General features: G+C 37.5%; 1 protein-coding gene across 1 annotated transcript; it reads left to right on the top strand.

Annotated features, from left to right (window-relative positions):
- The first annotated feature begins 2848 nt into the window (after positions 1-2848).
- LOC126583972 (uncharacterized protein At2g34160-like) lies at positions 2849-5462 on the top strand. Its single transcript, XM_050248539.1, has 5 exons — positions 2849-3055; positions 3347-3395; positions 4265-4327; positions 4412-4476; positions 5207-5462. Exons 1-5 carry the CDS (start codon positions 2933-2935, stop codon positions 5300-5302), a joined length of 396 nt encoding a protein of 131 aa, XP_050104496.1. The 5' UTR covers positions 2849-2932; the 3' UTR covers positions 5303-5462.
- The last annotated feature ends 21234 nt before the right edge of the window (positions 5463-26696 follow it).

Here is a 26696-nt window from a genome sequence, read left to right as displayed (position 1 = left end):
ATCCCATCCCTTAACCTTGACACATCATTAATGCTGTATAAACTTGTGTTAATCTAGGCCTTAATTATGTATGACCTTGAAGACCTGTGTTTGTAGTTCTACATTGCATTCAAACGTTTAGTTAAGTTTAGCTCTTTTGGTTGGAAGCATAGATATTGGAGATGTTTTCATCTTTGTTCTCTTTGAGAGTTGTCTAGGTAGTTGTAGCTTAGTGATGCCAGATTGTGCTTATCTTTTGTGATCTTTTTGTCTTTAGTGTGGTATCTTCGTTGTTTTCACTCTCCTCAGTGTTGTTTGTCATCATCCTTGTCTCTCTCAACTGCAAATCTCCGAACACTCATCACCAAAAAACTCTTCATCATGCCTAGAAACAACTCCTCATCCCATGACTCCAATTCTCAGTCACCTTTCTCTCGTCATAAGACTTGTTTCAAAACTACTAGATATACCTCTATCTCTCTATCAAAAGGTCAATCTTGTCCAAAACCAAACGTCGGGGAAAGCAACAGTGAGGTTCTACCATTCATCCTTGTCTCATTACCATGTTGTGTTAACATGCCTGAGTTTCTTCTAGGCCTAGTGTTGTTTGTCCTGGGTCTACAAAAGATTTAGATAAAAGCCTCATGTAACTTTGTAATGTGATTTGTGTTGTGTCTCACGGTGGGCCTCGTCCTCTATACTTTCCAAAATAGTCTCAAACTACTTTTTATTAATCCCTTCATGGCTTGTGGTTTAGTTGTTGTTTATTGGTGCAAGTATTACAAATGTCATCTTGATCTCTATCTTTTCATTTGTTTGCACACATATGTTTGGGTACATTGTTTATGTTTTTGCACAAAACTATTTGTAAATGGACATCTTCCTTTTTTTGCTGAGTCACTCGCTTCTCAGAAAAGTGATATGTTTTAAGGATATATTTGTTAGTGCATGTTTCAGGCCGTGGTCTTGGTTTATGGGGGAGTGTAGTATTTTGATGAAAGCTAAGGTTATGGGAGAGTATGAACTTTTGTAGGTGTATTGTGTACTGAGTTCATTTCCTAACTCTATTCTTTTGTGATTCTCTCATGTCAAGTTGCAATTCTCTACTCCATCTCCACCATTCCTGTGAGTTATCCTTGGTTTTGGACTCTTCCTCAAAACTCTATAGGTTGTTTACTTTAGAGTCTACGCTTCTAGTATTGTTGCGGCTTTTGTCCATGAATTGGAAGAAGTTGTATCTAGTTGATTGACTATATCTTTGACTCTGTTGCTTCTAGTGGCGTGTTCCATTCTGAGGAGTTATGAAGCTCTATTCCCCTCATGCGTTTTAGTTAGAAATTCATTGGGGTATTATTTATGAGTGAGTTTGTGAGTGTTTAGTATCTTAGGAGAGCACTTTTTTATGGGAGAGTTCATTTTTTCTTTTCTTTTTGTGATAGCGGATTATTTGTAAATTGGAAACTCTCATTATGTTGTACTTAGTTATGCTACTCTTGTGTTGGTTGTTCATGGTTGCCTTGAATATATTCCTTGATCATGCCATGTGCTTTTATCAATTGGTATCGAGAATTGTACCTTCTTTTGGATATATTTATGTTCTTGGTTTGCTCTTATTCTCTTGTTGCACCATTTTCATTCAATACAGTTGGCACTATCTTGTTATCTTGTCATTGTGCTCTTAGAAATTAATATGCCATTCATATTAAGCCCTCATCCTTGTGGGAGGAGCTGGGTCACTTGTTGCTAGTTTGATTGTTGTTTCATTTTGCTTAGGCATGCTCATATGATCTATTGCTATTTGTTATCTGTTGTGCTTCTGCTACTCCTGTTTGTTTGCTATGTGTCTTTTTGCTTTGGACATTGCATGTGATATTCCGCCTTGTCTTTGTCTTACCACGACAAAACGGGTGAGAAAAAATCCCAAGTAGTTAATGATGGTCTCATATAACTGTTTCATTACCTAACCCATGATAAATTTCACTTGTTTCTTGCCAAGAAAATGTTTTTATGCAGGCATTGTTACTTGGCCTTTTCCTATTAATTCATGTTCTCTTGAGTGGGGATTATTTGTGAATTTAGTTGTACGTTTTTGGGATATTTTGTCAAGGAAAGTCAACAGGGAGATTGTGAAGTCTAGATTTAATTGTTTGGCTTTCCTTATCAAAAGTTGTAAATTACACCACATATGCTTCTAGATAGTTTTGAATTTACAACTCTTTTTATGGGTTTATTCTGTTGGATTATGTGTCCATGGGCATTAGCTAAAAGACAATCAACAACACAAAACCTTTGTTCATTCATGTGGACTTTATGCATAAACCTGAATTCATTCTATCTAGTTATGTTGTCTAGTCAAAATTACTCACTACTGTCCAGCTGGTTGGGCACACAATTTGAGATTGCACATATGGGCTGACTGACATCTTTTTCAAATCGCTGCATATTAGGTTAGCATTGTCTTTGTGCCCTTATCTCTAGCCTCACAATGAGTTACTAATAATGTGGTTCAAATTCGTCTTTGGCAAAATCGAACCTAAGATTTCTCACTTACAAATGAACTGGAATGCCACTAAACTGTAGTACAGTCTGGTGATATTCCTTTTCACTTGGAAATGAGATGTCTTAGGTTCGAATCTTGTGAATGGCGAATTCGATATCAAATTAGGTTACCCATTGTGTGACTTTGTCAAACTCCCTCTTCTTTAAGTATAAAATATCGATGTACCCCAAACAAAAAAAAAAGTGACTGATTTATTTAGTAAAAGACCAAACAATAAAAAATAAAACACAAATTAATTCCACGGATGCTTGTGCCCTGTCTTCGGACCGTGTCCTTTTTGGTCCTTTTAGGCCCATAAATATAATGAAGAACAAATTTAGAAAGAGAAATCGGAGAGAGAGTAGTCAAAAGGGATTTAGGGTTAGGGTTTTTGAAGCTGTTCTCTCAATTGCAATGGAGGAGATCACTGACGGCGTGAACAACATCACCATCAACGCCTCCGATTCGCACAAGAAGAACCGAATTCAGGTCTCAAATACCAAGAAGCCGCTCTTCTTCTATGTTAATCTTGCCAAGGTAAACCCTAATCCCTACCCTGTTCTTAATTTTCTGTCTATATATATGCTTGTATGCCTTATTTGGTTTCTGGGTTTCTTTTATTTCTTTATCAATTGCTTTGATTCTGCTGAAATTTGAGTTTTCTGGTTAATTTGGGAAGAAATTGGGATTTACCTGGAAATAAATGTTTTCGGTTGACATAGACGCAGCGGCAGTTTTTTTTTCCAAGTGTTTCGGAATAATTGTTGATTATTTTCAATTTTTATTTATTAATAAATAGTATGTTTATGGCATTTAATTGTTTTGCAGAGGTATATGCAACAGTACAATGAGGTGGAGCTCTCCGCTTTGGGAATGGGTATGACACTTCAGCTGCTTCTATCTCATTAAGCACTATGTGTGTGTAGATCTCTGTGTTGTGTGCCATGTTAAGGTATCCAGTTAGACATTACCCTGGAATCATGAAAACGTTGACGTTCATAACGAAGTTCTGGAAGACAACTGAAATTTAGCATAGTTTGTTTGTATACGTGTTGATTCGGTTAGTTTCTGAACAAGCTATGATGACTTGCTATTTTGTGTCTATTTTTTGTCTGCCTAAGGTGGGAAGAGAATGGTTACTAATTTATTGAGCCATTATGTCGTAATAACCTGCTTTCTTGTATTGAGAACTTGAATCGAATAGTTCATGAGTAGATGTCTTTATATGGAAAAAGTAGCCTTTTGTTGCTCTTTCCAGTTTGTTGATTGCTTATGCTTAAGTTTTCTTGCTTGTGCTTAGCACGATGCTCACAACAATTACCAAGGAAATAACTCTTTACCATTTGAACGTATACTCGTAGAAACAGATTTGCTCCCGATTGGGAAACAAGATAAGGTGGCTTTGGGTAAAATGTTTAGTTGGTAGTTGTAAGGGACAAATGGAAATGTTTAGTGACCAAGTTATCTGAAGAAAGGCTAGGCAACCTAGCAGGGTTACTCTAAAGCAGCATTTATTTTGTAGATTGTGATTCTGGAATCCATTACCCATTCCCATTTGGGGGTTGGGGGGGCTTGTGGAGATGTGTTTTAAATCCAGTCAAATGCAGCACATTCCCGTTCTGTTATGTTGCCACATTTGGAATTGAGATGTTTTTTTATCATGAATATTGTAGTTCTTGATTATAGGTATGATTTGTCTAGTATTAAAGCTGATGCAAGGATTAATATCTCATTGTACTGCTGCAGCTATTGCCACGGTCGTTACAATTGCAGAAATTCTGAAAAACAATGGGCTGGCAGTTGAGAAAAGTGAGACTTCTATTTTCTTTTCCGCTTTTCAAAAATAAACTATCAAACTATGAAGTTTACTTATATTCTGGGACGTGAAAGCAGAAATCATGACATCAACTGTTGACATTAAGGATGATTCCAGGGGGAGGCCAGTCCAAAAAGCCAAGGTATGCCAATGTGATCTTCTAATGTCAAATAGCCAGTCATTTGTCCTCAATTTATAGAATGAGTTCTGAATCTCATCTGAAACGTCTGTTTGGGTTTCTGTTTGTTTTGAGTGGAGAGATCCTTTTACAATTATTGTTGCCCTATTGGATTTGTTTGATTCATAAACATCAGTTTGCATTTATGTTATTGGGCTAATATGGCTTGGTGAAGTTGTTATGTGGACATGCCAAACTGTATTGGTTTTAAGAAAAGCATAAATGTGGTATGAATGACAAAATTATACACCTTGCCAGGACGGTGCACTTTTTCGGAGATTGCTAATTTGAAAAGAAATGCTTGTTCTGTCACTGACCATCTATTCATGTGTTGGCAGTGTGCTGCTGTGTGAGATTTAAGAGGGGGGGGGGGGGTCCATTCTACATGTATTTTGAGTGTCGTTCCAAATCCCAGTAGGGTTGTCATTTCATATATTATGTATGGGTATTTGCAGTTACATTTTTTTTAACCTTATAGCAAAAACGTGCTTTCAAATTGTATTTGGTATCTATTTGGTGTAGGACATATTGTCAACTTTGTTTTCCAACTTAATCATGAGAGTAGTACCATTTTTGTGAGGCCTTCTAGCTCAAGTTGTAGAGCGGTCACATTCATGATGGGATCGAGTCTGTCCTTCCTGTCCCCTACCAAGTATTCCATTTTGTTAATATTGATGTATTCTTTTGGTTTTAGATTGAGATAGTACTTGGGAAGGCAGAAAACTTTGATGATTTGATGGCCGCTGCAGCCGAGGAGAGGGAAATTGCAGGTGCTGAGGAGCAAAGCTGAAAAATATTCTCTGGTTGGAGCTTCTCTTACAGTGTGTTTGGCCTGAATTATGTGCTCTAAAGCTGGTTATGGAAATAAATTTTGGTAAAGTATATTATTCATGCATAGAATATTTTATGGAAAAGGCATTTTCTATATGCTATAACCTCTTTTTCCTCCATATTTGTTGTTGATGGGGGTCGGGGTATTTGGTTTGTGGGAACGTTACTCTTTATTGTTGATGAAATTAATCTTTTACCAAATCAAAAAATTACAAACTAAAAACTAAATCAAATTGCTGCATGACTTAAATTGCGACAATTGAAAATAAATAGACAGAAGCAGAACCTAGTCAATTTATATGGACCAAAATCTCTTCTCATTTTCTTTTATCTTCATTTTTTATTCTTTATTCTTTTTATCTTTTTTCTTTGTTCCTGTTTTTTTTTAAACTTTTTTTTGTGTCAAGAATAGTTAACTATTGTTTTTTTTTTTTTTAATGCATCGGTATTTTTACACTAAGGAAAGAGAAAGTTCAGTTAAATCATATAATGGATAACCTAATTTGGTATCAAATTTGCCATCTACAATATTTAAATATAAGATCTCTCATTTTTAAGTTAAAAAGAATATCACGAGGTTGTAGTAATAAGTAGCAGAATACCTCATTATTTAGATTAGAAAACAAAGCGTACATAAGCCCCGAAAAAGAAATGCAAAAGCACCTAACTGGGCAAGGCTCAACTTCAATAATTACAGTATGAGCCAAGCCCATTAAAAATACGGAAAGCCTCAAATCAGCACAAACCCTAAGATACCTATCAAATATCTTTAAGAACTAGTACCAAATATGTCATCCATGGCGGACAGGGTGGCGAGCATGCAAGGAAAGGAAGTGGTGGGGAACTCAGCAAGTAGATGGGTGTGACAGTATAGATCTTGTTGGTGAACGATGTGGTGCTAATAGAGGGCAGACAAGTTAGGTAAAGAGGTCAACGGAAAAAAGGTAGGTAAGCGAGGTTTCATATTTTCCATACTGGATGGCTGCACAAGTTGAGCAATTCTTTTGACTTCATTGACTAGTCGACCACTTGATTCTTCAAAGTATCATTCTTCCTAGAGTGGAGTTTCCTAAACTTAGGATGAATGTGGCCCAATTCACCACAGTGATGACATGTGGGAATAAACTAGTCTTCGAACTTGGATTGACTTGAGGTGCCACACAAAAAGATTCTCTCACAAATTTTGATTTGGTGCCCATTGAGCTTGAGCCATTTTCCATGTAGTCAATACCACTATTGACACCATGTGGTTTTCCAAGGCTCAGCATCTTGTCAATATTTTCAGAGCCAATGGTAAGATGAATAACCTTGTCATTTGCCTCATTCAACTCAAGCAAATGTTTTCGGTTAGTCTCATGATATAAATCATTATTTACTTTCAACACATGAATATGATTCATCAAGTTTTCTTGAGATTCCAACAGGTTTTGAACTTGAGCTTCAAGAGTAGCAATTTCATCATCTTTTTCATCTTTGTCATTATAAGGAGAATCATTCTCATTCAGCTCCTCGACTTCTGCCTAAAGATAACCAATCTTTTTATCCAGTTCAGTTATGACCAAACGAAGAGACCTGTTTTCTTTCTGCAACTGAGCAACCTTCTTGGTATCTCAATCTTCTCCACTCTTGTGGTACAAGTCTGATAAAAAAGAGTGTCATACTAAATGCATAATTCATCATAAGTCATCTCCTTATTGTCATTCCACACTAGATCATCATCAGTTAGAGACACTTCCTTCGTTGGACTCCATTGGAGTAATAAAAGCAACAATTTTTTCTTTATCGTCTGATGACTCATCAGAATGCACAGACCCATCATCACTTTTACTCCAAGTAACCATCATTGCATTGTCCCTTTTCTAACTTGCCTACCTGTTGTTTGCACACTCAGCAGCACAATGTCCACTACCACCACAAGAAAAGCAGATACCTGATTCTCCAGATGAAGATTTGTCCCTTCTACTTGTAATCATTCCTTGTTTCCTACCAAAAGTGAACTTTCCACGTGATTGGTACTTTGAGTTCCTAGAGGACTCCCCAACCTTTTTTATCTCCCTTCCTTTATTGTTGAGAATTCTTCTGAATTGTTTGACAAACAAGGCAAGATCATCTTCTGGAGTTTGCTCACAAGTTATAATCATAACCTTAGCATTTTCAACATTATGAGAGCAACATCTCTCCATTTTTTAGTATCATCCTTCTCCATATCTAGCTCAATTTCCTAAGTGATAAGCTTGCCCACTAGTTTTCCAAGTTTGATCTCATTCAAATCTTGAAATTCTTGAATGGCAGCCTTCTTAGCCATGAATCTCTTAGGCAAGGATCTCAAGATTTTCTGAACAATGGTATTTCATCAATAGGCTTGCCTATCCCCAAAGCTTTAGTAGTTAGTATTTGAACTTTTTCATAGAAAGTGATAGGAGCATATTTATGTTCCTTAGTTAGTTAGTTCTTATGCATTTATGTTGTGTTTTCTTAGTTAAGTTAGTCTTTTAAGCTATTTTCATGTGTTTTCAGGTTTTAGAGACAAAGTGAGCAAAAGGATGCAATTTGGAGCATTTTGGAGCAAAATTGGGCTAAAATGGAGTTCATGCACATGAGGCACAAGGGATAGACGAATTTGAGGAATTGGTGAAGCTAGGAAGGCGTTTCAAAGTTGAAGAATTGAAGATACAAAGTTTCTTAGTTGAAGAAGGAAATGGCTTGAATGAAGGATTCCTAAATGAATTGGGATTCCTAATCAATATAGGAGTCCTAATTGAAGATGGATTCCTAGATGTATGAAGTTTCCTACTCAAGCAAGGTTTCCTACATGAAGAAGAAGAATTAAAGCTAAAGAATCAGCTCAAGATAAGGTATCTTATCCAAAACCTCATCCATAACCTTATCTTAGCTTATCTTATTCAAATAAACCTCATCCTATCCTATCTTATCCTAAACTATCCACATTTCAGCCAATTAGGGGGGTTTCTAACTAGATTAGGATGCTTAAAATGGGATTTCTAGAAGACCTAACCTTATCCTACACAAAAGGGCGCCTAGAACCTTTCTAGAAACCCCTAAAAATCTGCCTTGTATTATCCTTCTAGAACCCTAACTTTGTGCCGAATTTTCTACCTTATTTCCTTTAGGATTTTGGTTTCTAGAAGCCTTATCATTTCACACTCTTTGTGCTGCATCTTATCTCCCAATCCCTTTGGGTTTTTGACTTGTTTTCCTTATAGGATTGGATGTTATTATCCTATGCAAATTAGGCCTTTAAAACCTTGTCCTTTGCTACCTAGGAATGTGAATTTTCAGCCTATATATACAACCCATTGCCGCACCTATTCATTCACCACCCTCTACCAGATTTTCACTACACCATTCACCATTCATACCTCTTGTGCCGTGAGTTTGCAAGGAGAAGAAGGAAGACAACTTGGAGCCGTGCATGCCATTCAAGGAGCTTGGATTGTGGAGCGTTTCTAGGTGTTTTCTATCTTTATGTCAATGTTTAAATTTATTTGTCTTTGTGTATTTGCGAACATGAGGAACTAATTTCTTTATAGTTAGAGGGGAATTCAAAGCCATGATCATATGTTTTATATGACTTGATTTCTTCCAATTATGATTTCATGAATCGCGAATGTGGTTTACTTATCTATTTGATTGATAACATGTTTATGTATGTTGATTGAGGGTCGACACTTAGTTTGCATGCATGAATTTGATGCTAGAGTATAAGGGAATTTCACCTAATCGTTATTAACTTATATTCATAAGTAGTAAAAGTCGCTAGTCACGATTGTGTTAAGTAAATCCTAGGCAAGAGTAACATGCGTATCCCATAGTTATGAATGCCTCGTCAATGCTTATGATCTCCATTGAACTTAATGATCTTTGATATGTGTCTCTATCATGCGTATTCCATAGTTAGGGTCCTTGATAAGAATAATTTGGTTGTAATGCGTATCCCATTCAATTCAATGAATCTAGGGAAATCTGAGAATTAATTGGTCAATCTAGTTAATTTGGGGCATTGTCATTCAAGGTTTGTTGAAAGAGTAATTGGAAATCGAGTCGTATGCATATGTTTCATGTGTGGAGAAGGAACCTTCTAACTAGCTTTTCACCATCTTAGTTTTCATCAAAACGTTTTTGTCAAAGTTTATTTTCAAAGTTTCTGTTTTCAAAGTTAAATTCGTCCAAAATCAATCCCCCTTTACTTAGTTGAGTCATAGTAGTTAGAAATCACTTTAGTTTGTGTTTTTAAGTGTCTTAGGTCAAGATAAAACCAATTTTCGTCCAAGATTGAGTCTAGTGTTCAAAACTGCCCAGATTGTGGTTTTAAGGCAGTTTAGAGTGTTTTTGGGCTGTTTTGAGTCTTTTGGTTTGTTTTGGTGTTTTAAAGTTTAGTTTTGCATTCTTTGAGTTTAGTTTAGTGTTTTAAACTTGTTTTTACGTATTTGAGTCTGTTTTCAAGTGATTTTGCAATCCCTCCTAATCCCCGGTTTAGAACGATCCCTACTTACATACTTTGCTACAATTGATAAAAAGAGGGTTAATTTGAGTGTCAACATAATTTTCACATCAAATTTTGGCGCCGTTGCCGGGGATTAGCAAAGTTGCTAATCCCTTGGATTGTATTATTTCAATTTGTTTTAATTGAGTCCAGATTTTTACTTTGTTTTTGTTTCTTGTTTTTAGGTACTAGTTTATGACTCGGAGCTCTCATCCGGTTCGTGAACACATCTTGGACTTTGACGACGATTTTGAACGAGAGTTGAGACGAAAGAGGAAGAATCCAGAACCTAGTGAATCAAGTTCAAATTCGGAAGCCGAAGTTGAGATTGAGGAAGAGGAACCCACGGCTCAAGTGGGTGAAGTTGAGACAGTCATGGCACAAGACAATCGTACAATCAAGGAGCTCTCGGCTTCGGGATTGGACAATGCCGCACCTCTATGTATTCAATATCCGGCGGCTGCCCAAGGAAAGACCGAAGAATTTGAGTTAAAGTCGAGTTTGCTCCACCATATTCCGAAGTACCATGGGTTGTCCATGGAGGATCCTAACAAGCACTTGAAAGAATTCGAGGTAGTGTGTTCAAGCATGACTCCAATCAATGTCGACGGGAGTATATTGAAGATGAAGGCTTTTCCCTTTTCTCTCTTGGAAAAGGCGAAAGATTGGTTGTATGAATTAGCTCCCGGAACGGTCACATCTTGGGAGAGCATGAAACGAGCTTTCTTGGAGAAGTTTTTCCCAACTTCTCGAGTCATCCTCCTACGAAAAAGGATAAGTGGAATTCAACAAGAAGAAGGTGAGTCTTTTCCTACATATTATGAACGTTTTAAATCTCTTGTTGCTTCTTGTCCACAGCATCAAATGAAGGAGGAGCTTCTTCTACAATACTTCTACGAGGGACTTCTACCAATCGAACGACAAATGCTAGATGCTTCGGCGGGAGGAGCCTTGGTGGACAAGACCCCCACGGCAGCAAAGACTTTGATTGCTAATCGAGCGTTGAACGCTCAACAATACGAAGGTGTTGGACAAAGAGGCACCCCACGGCAACACCAAGTGAATGAGGTAAGTGCCATAACCGAACTTCAAAATCAAATGGTTAACCTTACTACTTTGCTTTCTCAGGTTGTGGAAGGGCCAAAAGTTCAAAATGTAAGTGCATGTGGCGTATGTTCCATGCAAGGACACCCTACGGACAAGTGCCCACAATTGATTGAGAATGGAGGGTGGGAGACCCTTAATGCCGTGGGCTTTGGGCAACAATACCAACAAAGGAATGATCCCTTTTCTAACACCTACAATCCCGGTTGGCGTGATCATCCAAATTTCAAATGGCGAGAACCCCAACAAGGCCAACAACAAAGCACGTCTAGGCAACAACCCCCGGGTTTCTATCAAAAGCCGTTTGCACCAAATCAAACCCAAGCACAACCCGCCCAAAAATCAGGTTCTTCTATTGATAATGATCAAATTTTTAATTTACTAACTTCTATGGCGCAGGGCATGCAGAATAGGGACAAGAAAGTGGACGAGCTGGAGAAGCAAGTGGGGCAAATTGCCGAGTTTATGGGACAGTTTCGAGACCAAGGAAGACTCCCTAGTTCAACCGTTGCAAATCCAAAAGGGGGATTCGAAACCGCCAAAGCAATTACATTGAGGAGTGGCAAACAAGTTGGAACTGAACCCCAAGCATCCAAAGCAAGTCATGAAGAGGATGAAAACTTGCAGTTTGAGGGAGACACACAAGCAAAACCCACGGCAAAGGAGGAACCACCTTTGCCGCAGCCATCTTGCACTTCCAATCCATATAATTCGGCCAAGGTAAGTTCAATTCCAACTTCTCCTACTTCTATTCCACTAAACGTGCCTTTTCCTGGCAGGTTGAAGCAATCCAAGAAGGAGGAGAACGAGAAAGACATTTTGGAGACATTTCGGAAAGTGCAAGTCAATATACCTCTTCTTGACGCAATTAAGCAAGTACCTAGGTACGCCAAGTTTTTAAAGGAACTATGCACAACACGAAGGAGAATTTCGAACAAAGAGGTGGTCCAGGTAAGTGAGAATGTTTCCGCTGTTTTGCAAAGAAAACTACCCCCTAAATGCAAAGATCCGGGAAGTTTTACAATTCCATGCGTTATAGGCAATACTAAATTTGAACATGCTATGTTAGATTTAGGAGCTTCAATTAACGTCATGCCATACTCAATATATGCATCCATGAACTTAGGAGAACTTAAAAACGATGGTGTTATAATTCAATTAGCCGATCGTTCTAATGCATATCCGAAAGGAGTTTTGGAAGATGTGTTGGTGCAGGTGGATAACTTGATATTTCCAGCGGATTTCTATGTCTTAGAGATGGAGGACTCACCAAATGTCACCCCATTGCCGATTCTACTTGGGAGGCCTTTCATGAAAACAGCACGCACCAAGATCGATGTTTTCAAAGGGACGTTGACAATGGAATTTGATGGGGAGATTATTAACTTTAACATTTCTGAAGCTATGAAATTTCCTAAAGATGATCATTCTTGCTTTTCTATTGATATATTGGATGAATTGGCGCAGGATTATCTTGATATGTTGGAAGACGATCCCCTTGAAACGACGATTGCACAAGGCCTTGGCATGAAGCCCAATCTGGCCGTACCTAAGGAGGAGCATGCCGAGCTTGTGGCGGCCTTGGAATCATTGCCCCAACATCGTGGTAAGCCTTCTAACCCAATTCCAATTCCCGTTTCCACTAATACGTTGTTACCTTCTGTGATTCAGGCCCCCGTTGTTGAGCTTAAACCGTTGCCGGATCATTTAAAGTATGTATTCTTGGGAGATGAAGAGACGTTGCCCGTCATTGTCTCTTCATCACTCACGGCATTAGAGGAAGAAAAGTTGATTCGGGTGTTGAAAGAGCACAAAACAGCCATTGGATGGACATTGGCCGATATTAAGGGAATTAGCCCTACAACATGCATGCATCGCATATTTCTAGAGGAGGGGGCTAAACCAACTCGAGAGGCTCAACGCCGGCTCAACCCTCCGATGATGGAAGTCGTGAAAAAGGAGATTATAAAGCTTCTCGATTGTGGAGTGATTTATCCAATTTCGGATAGCCGTTGGGTCTCACCGGTTCAAGTTGTCCCGAAGAAGTCCGGAGTTACTGTGGTGAAGAATGCCGAGGATGAGCTTGTACCAACCCGTATTCAAACAGGTTGGAGAGTGTGCATTGACTATAGGAAGCTCAACAACACCACAAGGAAGGATCATTTTCCACTACCATTCATCGATCAAATGTTAGAAAGGTTAGCCGGTCATTCTTTTTATTGTTTTCTTGACGGTTATTCGGGATACAATCAAATTGTCATAGCTCCGGACGACCAAGAAAAGACCACCTTCACGTGCCCATTTGGTACTTTTGCGTACCGGCGCATGCCATTCGGATTATGCAATGCACCGGCCACGTTCCAAAGATGCATGGTAAGTATCTTTTCCGATTTCATTGAGAAGATTATTGAGGTATTCATGGATGATTTTAGTGTCTTTGGCGATTCGTTTGATGGTTGCTTGGAAAATCTCACATTAATCTTAAAACGATGCGTGGAAACGAACCTTGTTTTAAATTGGGAAAAGTGTCACTTTATGGTAAAACAAGGCATCGTTTTAGGGCACATCGTTTCTGAAAGGGGAATTGAAGTTGATAAATCGAAAATAGATCTTGTACGCTACTTACCCTCTCCAACTTCGGTTAGAGAGGTACGTTCTTTTCTTGGCCACGCAGGATTTTATAGGCGATTCATCAAGGACTTTTCAAAGATTTCCACACCCCTATGCCGACTTCTCCAAAAGGATGTGTCCTTCGAATTCAACGAGGAGTGTGAAAAGGCGTTCAAACACCTCAAAGAGATGCTAACTTCGGCCCCCATCATTCGGCCACCAGATTGGAGCATTCCCTTCGAGCTTATGTGCGATGCGTCCGATTATGCTCTAGGCGCTGTTTTGGGACAAAGGAAGGACAAACAGCCACACGTCATATATTATGCCTCTCGGACCTTGAACGATGCTCAATTGAACTATTCCACAACGGAAAAAGAACTTCTTGCCGTTGTTTTTGCTTTAGATAAGTTTCGTTCTTATTTACTTGGCACTAAAGTAATAATTTACACTGATCATGCAGCGTTGAAGTACTTGCTCACGAAGAAGGAGGCTAAACCAAGGCTTATTCGATGGATGCTTCTCCTCCAAGAGTTCGATATCGAAATCCGAGACAAGAAAGGAAGTGAGAACGTTGTGGCTGATCACCTGAGCCGTTTGGTGCATGAAGAGGAGGTTGTGCCGATCCCAGAGACATTCCCGGACGAGCAATTGATGTCCATTGAGGTTAGTATGCCATGGTATGCGGACTTAGTTAATTATTTAGCATCTAAAGTCATTCCAAGTGAGTTCAATAAAAACCAACGTGATAAACTTAAGTATGATGCACGAAATTATGTGTGGGATGATCCTTATTTATGGAAATATTGCTCTGATCAAATCATTCGTCGGTGTGTGCATGATTCTGAAATTCAGTCTATTTTAAACTTTTGTCACACTTATGCATGTGGAGGTCACTTTGGCACTCAAAGGACTGCACGTAAAGTACTTGAATGTGGTTTTTATTGGCCTACTATTTTTAAGGATGCTAGAATTTTTTGCATTGCATGTGATCGTTGTCAACGAACTGGAAATATAGGACCAAATGACCAAATGCCGCAAAGTCCCATCTTTAATGTTGAAATTTTTGATGTGTGGGGCATAGATTTCATGGGTCCCTTTCCTTCATCTCATGGTTTTGTTTATATTCTACTTGCGGTTGATTATGTTTCGAAATGGGTGGAAGCAAGAGCCACCCGTACTAATGATTCTAAAGTGGTTGCAGATTTTGTTAAGACTAACATTTTTGCAAGGTTTGGAATGCCGCGGGTACTTATAAGTGATGGGGGCTCTCATTTCTGCAATCGCACCATTGAAGCGCTACTCAAGAAATATGGTGTCACGCATAAGGTGGCAACACCTTATCATCCTCAAACAAGTGGGCAAGCGGAGGTGTCAAACAGAGAAATCAAGCAGATTTTGGAGAAGACCGTAGGGCCAAACCGGAAAGATTGGAGCTTGCGCTTGAATGATGCATTGTGGGCGTATCGCACGGCCTACAAAACACCAATTGGAATGTCCCCATTTCGGCTCATTTATGGGAAACCATGCCATCTTCCGGTTGAATTGGAGCATAAAGCACATTGGGCCATCAAAACCTTTAATATGGACATTGATGCCGCAGGTCTTCATAGGAAACTTCAATTGAATGAGCTTGAGGAAGTTAGGAATGAAGCTTACGAGAACTCTCGTATTTACAAGGAGAAAACGAAGGCCTTCCATGACAGGATGATTCGGAGCAAGACGTTCTCTATCGGGCAGAAAGTGCTACTTTTCAATTCTCGCCTTCGGTTATTTCCAGGTAAGTTGCGTTCTAAATGGATTGGACCTTTTATTGTTACTAATGTTTTTCCGCATGGTGCAGTTCAAATTCAAAGTTTGAAGACGCAACAAGAGTTCAAAGTCAATGGACATCGTTTGAAGCCATATTTCACACCTTTTGAGGAGGAGACCGTGGAGGAAGTCAACCTCCAACCCGTGGGCCCTATTCAAGCTTGATTGGAAGCATCGTCCGGCTGGAAGACGTTAAAGCAAGCGCTTCTTGGGAGGCAACCCATGCAAATAAAGAGGACCTAGGCCGCTTCGGCATCATAATCAGATTTGCGTTTCTAAACCCTACTCTTTATTGCTTTTACTTTGCCATATTTGTCATGTTTGCTAGTTGTGTTATTTGCTTGTTTTTGTGTGAGTCTATGTTTGAAACATTGAGGACAATGTTTGGTTTAAGTGTGGGGGGGTAAACAAAGTGTTTTTGTGTCAAATTCGTAGGATTTTATCACCTAGGATTTCAAAGGTTGTTTTTCATTGTTTTTAAGTGTTTTTAGAAAGTTTTGATGTGTTTTTATGTGGCTTTACCAGAAAATCCGAAAATTCAAGAAAAAAATAGAAAAAGTTTTGAAAAAACCCAAAAAGAGTTGTTTTAAAGTTGTTTTTGTGTGTTTGTGTCATAGAGTACCTTCCAACACAATGATGAGGATTTGGTTTTTAATTGCATGACCGTTAAAGAAAGTTACAAACATGGATGGAAGTTTGATATGCTCTTTTGTTTATGCTTGGTCATCGTTGTTGTTTACGAATTCACATATAATCACAAAGAAAGAAAAAAATCAGTTTTTGTAACATGCTTGAAGGAAGTAACTCAAACTAACGCTATAACCCTGTGAGACTTGAGCCTAAACATTCTTTGGAGAGTTAATAATCTTTGAATTTGTTGTTTTCTAAAGTCGTTGCATGATCTCATCATTCTTTGCTTGGTTGCTACTTAGAAGGCGTGTCATCATTATAGATCCAAATATTAGAACTCATACCCATTTCATTCAAAACTTAAAATTGAGTGCATAACATATAACAAGATGAAGTGTTTAGTAGTTATCACCAGAGCCAAAAAGCCTTCAACCCATGCATTTGTTTTGTAGGATTAACCCCTTTGAGCCTTATTTAGCCTATTTTTGTTGTTAGCCACATTATCCGTACCTAGCCTAGAGTAGGACTATCCATACCCTTGTTCTTAAAGGATAATAAAGCATGACTTAGAGGGAATTCCTTTTGATCAATGTATGCAGAAAACTAAGTGTGGGGGAAGGGAAAGTTTGTGTGTCAAAAGAAGTAAGGAGGGCACGGGTTAGACAAAGAAAAACAAAAGAAAAGAAAAAAGAAAGAAAATTCGTAGAAAAAGAAAGACAAAAAAAAGAAAAAAGTGTGAAAAGTATGAAAAGGAGTTGAAAGAGCATAAAATGAGCTCTAAGTTGTTGGTTGTTGAAGCAAGGGTCCAAAAAGTTGAACTAGACCCTAAGTGTTGCATGAATCTTCCCCTTGAGTTTAAACATTGATTTTCGCATGCAAAAGTGAAGTCTAAGTATCAATTTCATTACTTTGCTTATTATTCTTTAAGAATGTTTGTTTATCCTTACCTTTCTTTGTTAGCCAATACCGTAGCCCCGTTACAACCCTTTGCTTCTATCTTGATTGTTATGTGTTTCAATATGTGGAGTTTGGAATTGGTATGAGCATATGATGTCCCTGGATCTCGCATCTAAGTAGTAGCATTCCATTCATGAGATCGTATACATACATTCATAATTCCAGAAAATGCTTTTATTGTCATAACATATGTGAGCATTAGTTTTCATATTTACATCAATCTTCTCACATATAACTAGTGTAGGGTGTGTAGTCAGAAAATCTAAGTGAAAAATGAGTGCATATCTAGTAAGAAATTGAGGGATTCTCTAAGGCATGTTACTACATTCAAAACATTGTTTTAATTGATTAAATGTGAGCTAGTAAGTGATGACTATGATTAAGTATGTGCTTAAGTGTAAAGATGGCTAAAATCTATGAGAGTAGTAATCTTTGGCGTGTCATGTACCATTGGGAATCCCTGAGGCGATTGTTGGAAGGTTTAGGTTATGTTTTGTTTCATTGTTTTGCTCGAGGACTAGCAAAACCTAAGTGTGGGGGAATTTGATAGGAGCATATTTATGTTCCTTAGTTAGTTAGTTCTTATGCATTTATGTTGTGTTTTCTTAGTTAAGTTAGTCTTTTAAGCTATTTTCATGTGTTTTCAGGTTTTAGAGACAAAGTGAGCAAAAGGATGCAATTTGGAGCATTTTGGAGCAAAATTGGGCTAAAATGGAGTTCATGCACATGAGGCACAAGGGATAGACGAATTTGAGGAATTGGTGAAGCTAGGAAGGCGTTTCAAAGTTGAAGAATTGAAGATACAAAGTTTCTTAGTTGAAGAAGGAAATGGCTTGAATGAAGGATTCCTAAATGAATTGGGATTCCTAATCAATATAGGAGTCCTAATTGAAGATGGATTCCTAGATGTATGAAGTTTCCTACTCAAGCAAGGTTTCCTACATGAAGAAGAAGAATTAAAGCTAAAGAATCAGCTCAAGATAAGGTATCTTATCCAAAACCTCATCCATAACCTTATCTTAGCTTATCTTATTCAAATAAACCTCATCCTATCCTATCTTATCCTAAACTATCCACATTTCAGCCAATTAGGGGGGTTTCTAACTAGATTAGGATGCTTAAAATGGGATTTCTAGAAGACCTAACCTTATCCTACACAAAAGGGCGCCTAGAACCTTTCTAGAAACCCCTAAAAATCTGCCTTGTATTATCCTTCTAGAACCCTAACTTTGTGCCGAATTTTCTACCTTATTTCCTTTAGGATTTTGGTTTCTAGAAGCCTTATCATTTCACACTCTTTGTGCTGCATCTTATCTCCCAATCCCTTTGGGTTTTTGACTTGTTTTCCTTATAGGATTGGATGTTATTATCCTATGCAAATTAGGCCTTTAAAACCTTGTCCTTTGCTACCTAGGAATGTGAATTTTCAGCCTATATATACAACCCATTGCCGCACCTATTCATTCACCACCCTCTACCAGATTTTCACTACACCATTCACCATTCATACCTCTTGTGCCGTGAGTTTGCAAGGAGAAGAAGGAAGACAACTTGGAGCCGTGCATGCCATTCAAGGAGCTTGGATTGTGGAGCGTTTCTAGGTGTTTTCTATCTTTATGTCAATGTTTAAATTTATTTGTCTTTGTGTATTTGCGAACATGAGGAACTAATTTCTTTATAGTTAGAGGGGAATTCAAAGCCATGATCATATGTTTTATATGACTTGATTTCTTCCAATTATGATTTCATGAATCGCGAATGTGGTTTACTTATCTATTTGATTGATAACATGTTTATGTATGTTGATTGAGGGTCGACACTTAGTTTGCATGCATGAATTTGATGCTAGAGTATAAGGGAATTTCACCTAATCGTTATTAACTTATATTCATAAGTAGTAAAAGTCGCTAGTCACGATTGTGTTAAGTAAATCCTAGGCAAGAGTAACATGCGTATCCCATAGTTATGAATGCCTCGTCAATGCTTATGATCTCCATTGAACTTAATGATCTTTGATATGTGTCTCTATCATGCGTATTCCATAGTTAGGGTCCTTGATAAGAATAATTTGGTTGTAATGCGTATCCCATTCAATTCAATGAATCTAGGGAAATCTGAGAATTAATTGGTCAATCTAGTTAATTTGGGGCATTGTCATTCAAGGTTTGTTGAAAGAGTAATTGGAAATCGAGTCGTATGCATATGTTTCATGTGTGGAGAAGGAACCTTCTAACTAGCTTTTCACCATCTTAGTTTTCATCAAAACGTTTTTGTCAAAGTTTATTTTCAAAGTTTCTGTTTTCAAAGTTAAATTCGTCCAAAATCAATCCCCCTTTACTTAGTTGAGTCATAGTAGTTAGAAATCACTTTAGTTTGTGTTTTTAAGTGTCTTAGGTCAAGATAAAACCAATTTTCGTCCAAGATTGAGTCTAGTGTTCAAAACTGCCCAGATTGTGGTTTTAAGGCAGTTTAGAGTGTTTTTGGGCTGTTTTGAGTCTTTTGGTTTGTTTTGGTGTTTTAAAGTTTAGTTTTGCATTCTTTGAGTTTAGTTTAGTGTTTTAAACTTGTTTTTACGTATTTGAGTCTGTTTTCAAGTGATTTTGCAATCCCTCCTAATCCCCGGTTTAGAACGATCCCTACTTACATACTTTGCTACAATTGATAAAAAGAGGGTTAATTTGAGTGTCAACATAATTTTCACATCAGAAAGCTGAGAAGGTCTCTGATTTCATCCTCAAATCCTTGAACTTTGAAATAGTCATTTGAAGTTTGAGATCCCTCACTTGTTTATCTGATTCATTAAGTATTATGAGCTTGTCCTAAGCTTGCTTGGCCTTTGTGCAATATCGAATGTGTGTAAATTGAGTTAGAGAAATGGCAGTAACAATGGCATTTCTTGCTTTACTATTTGCCATGACAGAAGTAACTTCACCAGGAGTCCGTTCTCCTTTAGGTTTAACCACAGATTCACCATTTACATTTCTTGATGGTGCTTTCCATTCCAGGGTAAGATAGTAAACAGTAGTTAAGTCTTGAGCTTCCATAAAGATTTAAAACTTTTTACTCATGCAGCATAATTAGATCCATCAAAGAATGGAGGAGAATTGCAAGAGGTAGCAACACAATCACAATCCATAGTGAGATTCCACCCAATACCAATAAATCCCAGAGATAGAGTATATTTAGAGTAAGACTCTGATACCAATTGAAATTCCTACCTAGCGAAATGTTGTTCAAATAAAAATGATCTGCTAGACTGACTAGTTAAGCACACTAGTCAACCAAGAAAGATCATTTAGTCAACCAAACACAAATTATGTATTTCAATCTAAAAGAACCAATAATTGTCCTAGTTAGCACTTCACCAGTTTACTTTAAGTTATTGTTGTGTTGAGTGAGCATGACTAGGTGCACATATCTATTCACAAGTTAAGAGGTACATGTAGCATGTGCATGTAGAAGATATATGTGACAAGTAATAAAGCACAATCAACACAAGATGTTTTTTGCCAGAAAAAACTCACCTTCGGTTAAAAAACTGAGGACTCTCCACTAAATCCAATTCTTACAAAATACCATGCAAAACTCAATTCCTAGACCTAGTTTATGAAGCAGTATTACCTTGATGTAACCTTGCCTTGTATGAGAAAGGTTCTTTTGGTATTCACGAAATGTCAGCTCCTCCTGAGCTCTTCACCTTATGGCACCAAAATCAATACAAACTATGCATATGATGTTATGATATTGATATGCAAATCTGGATTCAATGTCCAGTCAGTTTCTCCAATCAAACACTTGAAAGAAGAAACTGATGTGAATCCCAAAATGGGTCAATAATCAGATTTGAAACTTGAATAACCTGACCACAAATTTAATGCAAAACCACAAAGACAATGTAACCCTATCCTTCAATGATTGGGTGTTTAATGCATGAAAAAGGTTTTGCAACTAGGGTTTCATAAATGAAGAATGAAAAGGAAGGTGAAGCCTTAGTGCTCTTTTCTCTCTTTCACTCTCTAGGAAATTAAATCTGAAAACCACAAAAACGAAATGAAACCAACTAGGGATTTTAACGCCAAAAGTTTTGGTTCGTTTTTCAACCTATAAGGGACACGTGTCAGGCTTCAGAACGTTTTGAAAAGATCAAGGGTGAAAAACAAACATTTAGTAAAAAGTTGTCAGTTAGGCCATGTGGGCAGGTCTTAAATTACGTGCCTAGCTTGCTAGAAATCCGCGCGCACGTCTGACTAGACAACTAAGCTAGTCAGAATGTAACAAGGATTTAGACTTGAAATGCACATGCATGAACAAACCTTTTGAAGTGAGATGTGCCACATCCTTGAACATTTCTTCCCAACAGACACAACCCATAAACAAAGAGTAGCCTAAAACTAAATTGAGCATGTGGTACAATTACAATGTCGACAAGAAAAGCCAAACCTAAAAGTGTACACTTTACACCTTATTTCCAGTTGCATGATGATATCCAGATAATGCTTACGGTAGCTACTCATTGTGATTATGAGATTTCGCATATAGACATGGAGATAGCCTTCTTAAATGGCTATCTTGAAAAAGAGCTATATATGGAACAATTTGAGAAGTTTGTGCCTAAAGGTGAAGCGCATAAGCTATGCAAGCTTAAATGCTCTATCTATTAACTCACACAAGCACCTCAAACTTGAACAATAGATTTGACGAAGTCATATGGCGATATGATTTCGAAAAGAATTCAGACAAATCATGTGTTTACAAGAAACAAATTGGAGGTTCAAACACTTTCCTAGTGTTAAATGACAAAGCTATGCTTATGAAAGTAAAAAGCTTGGTTATCATCATGATATAGAACATGTTTGCACTAACCTTTAAAATCGAGCAATATATGCACTAACCTTAAAAAATTGGAACGTGATGTCACTGATCCAAATCGTTGATCTTTTTTAGTCACCTATAAGATCAAGTTTTTAAAAAGAAACTCCAAAAAATGGTTACTGGTGATGAAAAATCAAAGAGTAAATGCAAACGATAATCAGACGGTTAGAATTTGTCACTAAGGTTTATGGATTGTAATGCCCAATTTCAGAGAAAGTTGTAGGTGTTGTACTTTTATGCGCAAACGGAAGTGAATTCTAACAAAGTACCAATATCAACGTCGTATGTGAAAGCTAAAACAAACAATCTCAAACTAACACAAGAGATTTACGTGGTTCGGCGTAAAGCCTACATCCAAAGCGAAGCACGGCGAGGAATTTTACTAAACAAACGGAGATTACAAAAGAGTTTTTAAACTCCCACAACCCAAATCCCACAAATTACAAACCCTAAACCAAGCAATTAGAGAACCCAAAACTAACGGAGAAGATTCTCCCAAATTGCTCTCTAACTCACAAACTCACAAATTGCCACACAAATGAGCCACACAAAATACACTAACCCTAAGGTCCTATTTATAGTGCATAGGACTTAGGTTGCAATAAGAATCCTAATAGGAAGTAAATCCAAATCCTAATCAAATAGAGAATTAACAAAACTTCTCCACCAAGGAAACCAACTAAGAAGTCAAAATCCAAACCCAAATAGGACACCAAAACCAAATAGGTAACACAAACCTAATTTATTGCATCATCATAATTTTGAGCCAAAAACCCAACAGTAGGCATTGTAATCATAAGGGTTTCTATATATTTTTTTTCACTTGTAAATGAATTATTACTATTTTTTTGAAAATCACAAGAAAAACATTATTCACGAGGGTTTGGAGGTTTTCAAAAATCCAAATGGTGGTATAACCGTCGTCAATGTGTACAATATGCGATCCTGAAATTTGCCATATATATTTTTTCCATTTCTATATTAATTACTGTGATTTTTTTTGGGCGCTTTGGTACTTACAAAGGGTCGAAAATGAGTGCAAAATGAAAAAGTCTGTTGGTATGTGATCGAGAATGCGATGTCTTTGACGTGAACGTCTCCTATTTCATTTTAACTTGATTTCAATAATTGGTATAGTATTTTACACTTTTACATTATTTTATTCTCATTATGATCTAAGGTGCAGGGTTTAGGATTTAGTTTCATAAGGTGTCACAAAGCTTCATCCAAAGAATACAAAACAGAGGGCTGCCACAAAATTCATCCAAAATAACCAACAATTTGAAAGGAGATTACTAAAGCATGCCCACATGAAATTCACTTTAACAACACCTGAATCATTAATAATGTACATCACCCCTTAACTAAAATCATTACATATTGTCACAAGAATTGGAAAATTTGTCCAACAACACATATTCCTTAGATATTCTGTTTCTAAACTAAATTTGTTCATCAACCAAAAAGCTCTAGACATTGTGGACGCTATGCAACATGTCAACAACCATTGTCAATCGGAATGGAAGGACGTTTGGCTGCGTAACTATATCCAATGGAAGCTTAACAAACTACAATTCGATAACTTTCAAGGTGAAAATATCACAATCCCCCCCTAAGTAAACACATAACATATTAGAACCAAACAAAACTATGAACTATGTAAAATTTCATGACTGCCATCAATTAATTAGTCACTCACCCGTTGCCTTGTTGTGGAGCATCTTTGGTAATTGCAATAGGCCAAGGTCCTTCCTTCCCCTACAAGGACAGCCTCCTCAACAGATCTAGTAAGACGTGAGCGAGGGAGTCAACTTATCAGTCGAACGGCGCACTTGGGTTGTCATATGTAATGAGTCGTAAATGAAGATTTTTCCCTTAACCATATCAACCTCAACGGCCACCCAATGCTTATTAAGGTTCATGGCATAAAGACCTTCCTACCCCTTCGAGCCATGATATACTAAAGTCCAACATCTCCCCTTTCACATTTTTCATCAACACTAGCACAAGTCCTTTAAAACCTTAGCCGCCCACACCTCTTGTTGCTTTTGCAGCTGTCCTTGATGCATAGTAAAGTGTACAGTAAGCCTATGCAGAATTGAATAACATATAGTAGAATTGTGAATAAGAAATCAAACAACATATAACATAAATCATCAATACGACAATGTACTCAATATCAAACCTGCAAAAGTTTTGAATATTATGGCAGCAAATAAGTTTGCTACTTTACCTGAAAATAGTCATTGGTATTGTTTTAAATTAAACATCAACAATGCAATCCCAACATAATTCAATCACTCTAGAACAAATATTGTTTAGTCATTTACATTGGTGCCCAGTCAACCTTCCAACTCAAGGAGCCGCCTCCAAAAGTCGGCATCTCCTTATGTCCTAATGGTTAAAGAGGCAACCAAACTAACAATTTAACAAAAAAGCATAACGGCTCATCATTATATTCAATCACTCATAAGCTTTCATGCATAAATGTGAAGTCAAGACTTTTAGATTTGACTTTCCTTGTCAAATATTGTAATTAAACCACGCACATATGCTAAATCGAGCTTTAGGCTATACTCTGATTATGGAATATTGCTATTAGAGGAAATGTTCAAGATGTGGCACATTTCACCTCAAAGGGTTTGTTCATGCATGTATATTCCATGTCTATATTTGTGTTGCATTCTGTCTAGTTTGATTGTCTAGTCAGTTTTATGATGCGAAATATATAAGCACACAAATTAAACCCTCTTTTTATCAATTGTAGTAAAGTATGTAAGTAGGGATCGTTCTAGGCGGGGGATTAGGAGGGATTTCTAAATCACTTGGAAATTGACTTGAAAACGTAAAAACAAAGTTTAAAATACTAACTAGATTCAAAGAATGCAAAACTATACTTTAAAATACTAAAACAAACCAAAAGACTCAAAACAGCCCCTAAACACTCAAAACTACCTTAAGCACACAATCTGGGCAGTTTTGGGACTCTAACACAAACTTGGACGAATTTTGGTTTTCTAATGAACTAAAACACTTAAAAACATAATCTAAGACAAGTTCTAATTAATATGACTCAAAGAAATAAGATGGGGTTGATTTTGGACGAAAATAATTAAATTAAGACAAGAACAAAGTAAACAAATTCTTAGACAAATTTAAGTGAATCAAAACAGATTGTAAAATGAATTTGAATGAAACTTATGGATGGAAGGCTAGCTAGGAGGTTCTTCTCCACACATGTCACACTTGCATGCAAAACGATTTCCAGTTGCTTTTCGATAAGCTATGAATACTCAACGCCCCAAATTAACCGTGAATTGCACTAATTAACCCTCAGTTTTTCCACAAGTTATTGGGTTGGATGATTGCATACGACAACCCAAAACATTCCCTACAAGTTCCCTACATGAATTGCATAATAGAGATACAAGCAAGAATCATTAAGTTCTATGAAAAACATAAGCATTGGCGAGGCACTCGTTACTATGATTTGCATGAAACTTATGCCAAGAATTTACTTAACGTGATTGTGACTAGCAACCTTCACTACTTGTGAATATAAGTTCATAACGATTAGGTGAAACTCCCTTATATTCTAGCGTTAAATTCATGCATGAAAATTAAGCGTGCACTCTCAACCAACATACACAAATCATTTTTTATACGATCGGATAAGTAAATTGAATTCACAACTTATGAATCACAACTGGATGTAATCAAATCATATTGCAAGTATGAACATGGTTTCAAATCACCCCCCTAACTAAGAGGGATTTAGTTCCTCATACTCACAAAGCAAAGATACATAAAATTAGACATTAAAATCAAAGGAAAGAAAACACCTAAAATGATCCAACTTGGGTAGCAAGTGCATCCAAGAATTCTCCTTTGCTTGCTTGCGGAAGATTGCTTTGTGGACGGATTTTTGGGTAGTTTTATGATGTAGAATGGATGGGGAATGGTATGGAAAGGTTTAGGGTAAGTGTGGAGGAGTGTTTGAGGGTTGGAGGGTGGTGGAGAACTAGGCAAAGAGGGTGGAAGAAGGTGGAGTGGCTGTTATGTTTTCTAGGCACTAGAATGGTGTTTTTGGGGTGTTTTGCTACCTAGAGGTTGTATGGACGAATTTTCTGTGACGAATGATGAATATGAGAGTGTGAACCCTTTGCCAAGGGGTGTAAACATGTATATGTAGGCCCCAACAACCTTAGAGAATCAGGTTAGGCTAGGGAGAATGCACGGCAAAGAGTGTATGTGGTGTGCAATGGTCCAAGGGTGAAAATGAAGTGATGATGCAAAGTGTGAAGGGTAAAATGGAGTGGTCTTGTAGCTAGGGAGCATGAATGATTGTGTACATTGCATAGAGATGGAAAGGGAGGTGAAAATGTGTCAATAAATGGGTCAAAGGTGCAGCAACATGTGGTACACAAGGCATGGGATTCCAAATGTGAATGATGGAGCATCAATTGGTGCATGTTATGGTTGTGAAAGTTGTATAAAATTTTGTGGGTGAAGGGAACAAGAGTTATCAAGCAATTAAGTGTAATAATTAAATGAATTGAAGCATGAAATCAGAAATTATGTAGGGGACAAGAGTGATCAAGCATGGCATGGGAATCCAAAGGGAATTCTATGTTGTTTTGCATGGCAATGAAGGCAAGTTGGGGTGACAAATTTTTAGGCTGAGTTCTTCATCTTTTGGACCATAATTCTTCACATTCTTGGCCTCTTTAGTTCTCAAATTCGTCCATTCACTTTGGCCCAAATATGTGACATGCATTCCAAGCTCCATTTTGCTCCAAAATGCTCCAAAATGCATCTTCTTGCCTACTTTGTCCATAAAATCTGAAAACACACGAAAATGACTTTA

The sequence above is a fragment of the Malus sylvestris genome, chromosome 9, assembly GCF_916048215.2.
Source record: "Malus sylvestris chromosome 9, drMalSylv7.2, whole genome shotgun sequence".
In the NCBI taxonomy this organism is placed as follows: domain Eukaryota; kingdom Viridiplantae; phylum Streptophyta; class Magnoliopsida; order Rosales; family Rosaceae; genus Malus; species Malus sylvestris.
The sequence above is the reverse complement of the archived record's forward strand: the minus strand, read 5'-3'. Positions and strand labels throughout refer to the sequence as shown.